General features: G+C 45.9%; 1 protein-coding gene across 1 annotated transcript; it reads left to right on the forward strand.

The window, feature by feature from the left end:
• The first annotated feature begins 424 nt into the window (after positions 1 to 424).
• On the forward strand, positions 425 to 2084 carry FIBIN (fin bud initiation factor homolog). The gene has a single exon (XM_036259392.1). It carries the CDS (start codon positions 542 to 544, stop codon positions 1175 to 1177), a length of 636 nt encoding a protein of 211 aa, XP_036115285.1. The 5' UTR covers positions 425 to 541; the 3' UTR covers positions 1178 to 2084.
• Positions 2085 to 5494: the final 3410 nt, after the last annotated feature.

Here is a 5494-nt window from a genome sequence, read left to right on the forward strand (position 1 = left end):
TAATAACAGAAACCTGGTTAAAGTTTTCTTTCCAAACTTGTTCCCTGGCTTCCAAGTGACGAAACCAGCTGTAATTTGAGAGCAGAGAGATCCTCAGGATATCATTAGCCAAAGGAAAAGCTCCGCATTCCCACCCAGTCCAGGACTTGAAATAGTACCAGAGGGCAAGAGCCAGCCTTTCTCTCCAGCTACAGGCTCCATCTCCCAGCAGCTAGGGGAGACTCGGAGAGCGAGCTCCGGCCACACAGTCAGTGTCCTGCCAGAGCCCCGGATCCGCGGGACAGAGCCTGCTGACTCCCAGCCGCCGCAGGAGCGCAGGAGCGCAGGACCTCGTGCACCCTGCGCTGCTGCCCCTGCTGCCCAGGCGCTGGTGCCACAGCCACATGAAGCCCGCTGGGGAGGGCGGGCCAGGGTGCAGCAAGCCGGCTGGGACTGAGGCTGCCGCCCTCTCGGGGAAGCGCTGACTCCCGAGGGGACCCCCTTCCTCGTGCCTGGGTGAAAAGTCTTCTCCAGGGGTCCCCTGTCATCCTGACTATACAAGATGGTGTTCCTGAAGCTCCTCTGGATGGGTTTCCTCTGCCACCTGTGTCAGGGCTACTTCGATGGCCCTCTCTATCCGGAGATGTCCAATGGGACGCTGCACCACTACTTCGTGCCCGACGGGGACTATGAGGAGAACGATGACCCCGAGAAGTGCCAGCTGCTCTTCAGGGTGAGTGACCACCGGCGCTGCTCCCAAGGGGAGGGGAGCCAGGCCAGCCGACTGCTGAGCCTCACCCTGCGGGAGCAATTCACGGTGCTGGGCCGCCAGGTGGAGGACGCCGGGCGGGTCCTGGAGGGCATCAGTAAGAGCATCTCCTACGACCTGGACGGGGAAGAGAGCTACGGAAAGTACTTGCGCCGGGAGTCCCACCAGATCGGGGATGCCTACTCCAACTCGGACAAGTCCCTCACGGAGCTGGAAAGCAAGTTCAAGCAGGGCCAGGAACAGGACAGCCGGCAGGAGAGCAGGCTCAACGAGGACTTCTTGGGGATGCTGGTCCACACCAAGTCCCTGCTGAAGGAAACTCTGGACATCTCTGTGGGGCTCAGGGACAGATACGAGCTACTGGCCCTCACCATCAGGAGCCACGGGACCCGGCTAGGTCGGCTGAAAAACGACTATCTTAAAGTGTAGGTGATGGGGCACCCAGCCAGGAGAGGGGATGGAGTCTGCCCTGCTGTGGAGGGTGGGGGACAGAAGACAGGGCTAACGTTTCCTTTATACTTATTATTTTTTAGATCCAGATTTGCACTTGGAGAATGATCTGAAATCATCTTTAAAAGGAAAGAAGTGGGATTTAAGTGGTTTTGTTTTTGTACACTATTTATGTGACTGCCATTGATGTGTCACCTGAAAAGAACAGTTTCAAGCCATGCAGGCTTGATAATTCTGCAGAGACACCTGTTTCAGCCACAATGTAAAAGGACCCAAATGACACAGTGTTTAGCTTCTCCATCCTGGAGATTTGGTGCAAATACCCAGAAAGCAGAGTGCATAGCCCCTTTCTGCTTTCAGCCTTCTCCTGGGCTCCGAAAGCTGTCAAACGGCCTGTTTTTCAGATGAGGGAACAGGCACCGCTCTGCATGCCTGTTGGCAGATGGAAGTTGCCTGTTTCTTCTTCACCTTTTCTCTCTTATTTATTACCATTGTCTCTAAGGTTCTGTTGGGGGTTTGGGTTTTTATTTGTTTATGTTTTTTCTTGGTAAGAGTATTGGCTAGAAACTATATGCAAATCATCCTTTGCAGGGAGACGTCTGAATGCCTCTGTGGGTGTGTGTAAATTAAAGAGACCACATTGAAGAAGTCTAAGCTTGGTGGTGGCCGTACACGCATGTTGATACGTTGATTTGCTGTGTCTCTCATTGTATGTCCGTGTCACTAGTGCTATGGTCCATGACGAAGAAGGAGATTGATTGTTTGAACACACCCCCAAATGCCTATGATTGAGGTTACCAATATATTGTTTCGTTTTGGGGGTTTTGCTTCTGTTTGCTTATTGGAAACTTGTACTTCAGGTAGGGGAAATGTTAATAACTCCTTAAGCAAGTTTTATTATTCAGACAATAAATATGTTCTCGTATAATGCTGGCTTATTTTCTAATTTCTGTCTGTAACTTGCACGTTGCAAAGAGGGGCCAAAGCAGAAGGAAATAGAAGGATGGGATTTGAGCCAGTTTGCTTAGAGTATATATTAAAGGCAGAGGGAGAACTACATATTTGGCAATCCTTCCCTGGCCACCCTCACAATCTTCAAAAGAAAAAAGAAAAATCTTAGGCCATGCCAGAACTTAATCTCTTCTGGTCTGCCTAAAAACTCCAGTTTTTCCCATAGAATCAATGGGAAAATGCTATGGCAGGGCTCATACCTTATATGCCCTCATAATGCAGAGGGAGGGTTCCATTCAAAGTTATAGAAATTACAAGGATGTTTAGTAATTTGAAGCCAGGTCTATGTTATTTAATTAATGGTTTTAAAAAGTGGAAATGCACTTTATTTTATGTCTTTCCCTGGCCAATTCTCATCCTCACTTAAATGTGCTTTCTTTTCACATATACAGAGGAAATAAATAAATATTCATAATCTACTCTTCAGCAGTGAGCCGTTATTTTCTCTTCCATGTACAAGGAGTCCAGTTTTTTATTCCTACGAAGTATTGCATATCTTACTATTACAGTAGGGGAAACTGAGGCCCAGAAAATGACTGACCCTCAGCTAGTTGTATCTGCTCCCAGCTCTTAGATTTGAGTACAGGGCTTTCCCACCCTGCTCTTTTCAAGGATGCTGAGAGACGAGAGGCGTGGTCTGAGACCTGAGCCTTTTGATGACTATCTTGTTGTTTAAAAGAAAAAGAAAACATATAGAATAATATTTAACTATTTGTAATTTCATCACCCAGAACTCTGCCTTTAGTTGCCTCTAGACTGGTGTGTGGTAAGAAAGTAGATGACCATTGAAAAGTATGTCCTTCTTTATTCTGTGCAAGGTTAGGGGAAAATAAGAGCAGAGGCACAGGAGATGATATTTGGTACTTACATGATTGTAGTTTGTAGTCACAACCCTCCCTCTCTCCAAGCTTTCATATCACTCTCTCCACAGTGCTCAAGTCTAACCCATGGACACACTTAATGTCATCTCCTCGATTTTCCCAATTGTAATAGAAGGATATTCGATATATGTTATGGATGGCAAACTGATTTTCTTACACATGCTAATTTGAATCAGCTGGTAATGGTTGCACCCAGTACTAGATTAAGAATAATTTAGAGGACGCAGATGTAAAGAACACTGTCCCCAATTAGAGATATCTTCCGTGGTGGGTGGGTGGGGGGGGCATCTGCTATAAATTTGAAAACCCCGAAATAGACTACGGATGAGGTTCTCCCTGTGCTAATATCCTATCATTCCTACAAAACCAGAAGGAAGTGATCTGACATTGAATCATCCGTTCAAGGCCAGATGAACAGCCAGCAACCCCACAGGCTTCTGACAAAGGCCCCAGAGGGCGAAGGGGAGGTTCCAGTGGGGAGAGGGAGCCATCCTGGACCGCGAACCCCGAGGCTGGCATCACAAGGCTTTCCAGATCCTCATGGTGGGCAGCCAGCACACTCGGGTTTTCCTCCCTGCTGCCCACTTGTTCTCATTAGGACTGTATCACCCACATGGTGACACACTCATTTTCAAAGCAGTGGTCCTTTATTTCTTAGACCATAAAATATTTTGAGAATCTGAAGAAAACTACATACTACTGTCTTTCCTGAGAAATCTGCTTACAAAAACATCCAGACAATTTAGGATATTTGTTATTTTTATAAATATTTTCCAATCACTAATACGTATCAGGCATGGAGTCAGGTTGTGGGTGATTCTGAGATATGACAAAGCCTTGGGACTTCATCTAGCCAAAAATGTTTAAAGCCTCTTAGACTTTTATGTGGAGGAAGATGTATTTATTATCATTATTATTTATAATAACAATGAAAGAGCTAACTTCTGTGGAAACTCATATTATTGGTCAGACCCTGTGCTAAGAACTTTGCCTGTTATTTCCCTTAATCCTAACAACGAACTGTGTGAGGGGAGCATTTTATAAAAGGAATTAGTACACGTCAAATGCTTAGAATAGGGCCCGACACAAACTGAACCCTCTAAATGTTACTTGTTCTTTCCATTATTATCATTACCATTATGTTCATAACTGAGGCGCAGCAATCCTAGGCAATTTTCCCAAAGTTAAAGCTACGTGTTGTCTTATATCCCTCACTATGTTCTCACATTTTAAACTAACAATTGCCTAGCGAGATGGATACTCAAACAAAAGAGGAAGGTGGAGGGTAGGGGTCCAGGAAGGCTGCCGCTGTCCACTGCAAATGTGCCGCCGGCCAGCCCACCTCCTCTTGCAGGCCAGACGTCTGCCTGCTGGCGGGCAGGAGCTGAGCGACTGCTCTGTTTACAGAAGCCCTCACCGGTTCTTTCTCTGTATGGTTCATTGTTTAACACCACCAATCTCTACGCTCCCAATTTGACCGTGTGAAAACTTCCATATGCCCGCTTTGAAGCATTTCTACTTTGAAGATAGAGATCTGTTTATCTAGAGTTTGTGGGTGAAGAACACCAGGCCACGTGCGCCTCTGCCGCAGCCGAAGCCGAAGCCACGCTCACAGAAGCCGGCAGGAGCCGGCAGGTGGAGGTGCGTTAGGGACGGTGGTATCCCGTGGTTCACATACTTCTCATTGCCTTTCAAACTCTCATTTATAAACCTGCTAAGGAAACAGGCTCAAAACTTTCTGTGAAAAGCCTGATTGTTAGAGTATAAACTATTTTAACTGGGAATTAAAATGTTCGTGGAAACTACTTCCAGATATGAAATCAACCTAAAGGGTAGTAGGGTCAAATTCCCTTAGGACATTTTCCAGAGGATGATTATAAAAATCATCTGGATAAGGAATACTTGGATATGAAATAGAAATGCTAAATGTGGTTTATAAATGTTCTAATGCAAAAGAAAGCACAACATAAGTCATGGTTAGAAAGAAAATACCAAAATGCATAACAATTCACCAGTGTGGAGAATGAGATTCTGTAACTCATCTGAGTGACTTTGGAATGAGGTGGTCCTTAGGAATCTTATTTCATGAGTCAGAATCCCCAGGGCTCCGTCATTCATCAAACATTTTTAAAGTGCCACCATATGAGGTACCCAGGACAGAAATAGTGCTTAGACATGTGCAAACGGACAAGCTCAGAATTCGAGGTGCAGCATGGGGGTCAAACCAAGGACAAGGTCTGTGTCAGCTCAGCAAGAGTCTAAACCAGGATTGTCTGGAAAGTGTACAGCACTGTAAATGATATGAAGCTGTATACGATCGCACATTTAAGAGATATAGCAGCGTCGCTGCTGATGCTATTATTGTTGTTGCTTTGCCTTTAAACGGTATTTTTTCTGGTTATCT

The sequence above is a fragment of the Molossus molossus genome, unplaced genomic scaffold, assembly GCF_014108415.1.
Source record: "Molossus molossus isolate mMolMol1 unplaced genomic scaffold, mMolMol1.p scaffold_m16_p_13, whole genome shotgun sequence".
In the NCBI taxonomy this organism is placed as follows: Eukaryota; Metazoa; Chordata; class Mammalia; order Chiroptera; family Molossidae; genus Molossus; species Molossus molossus.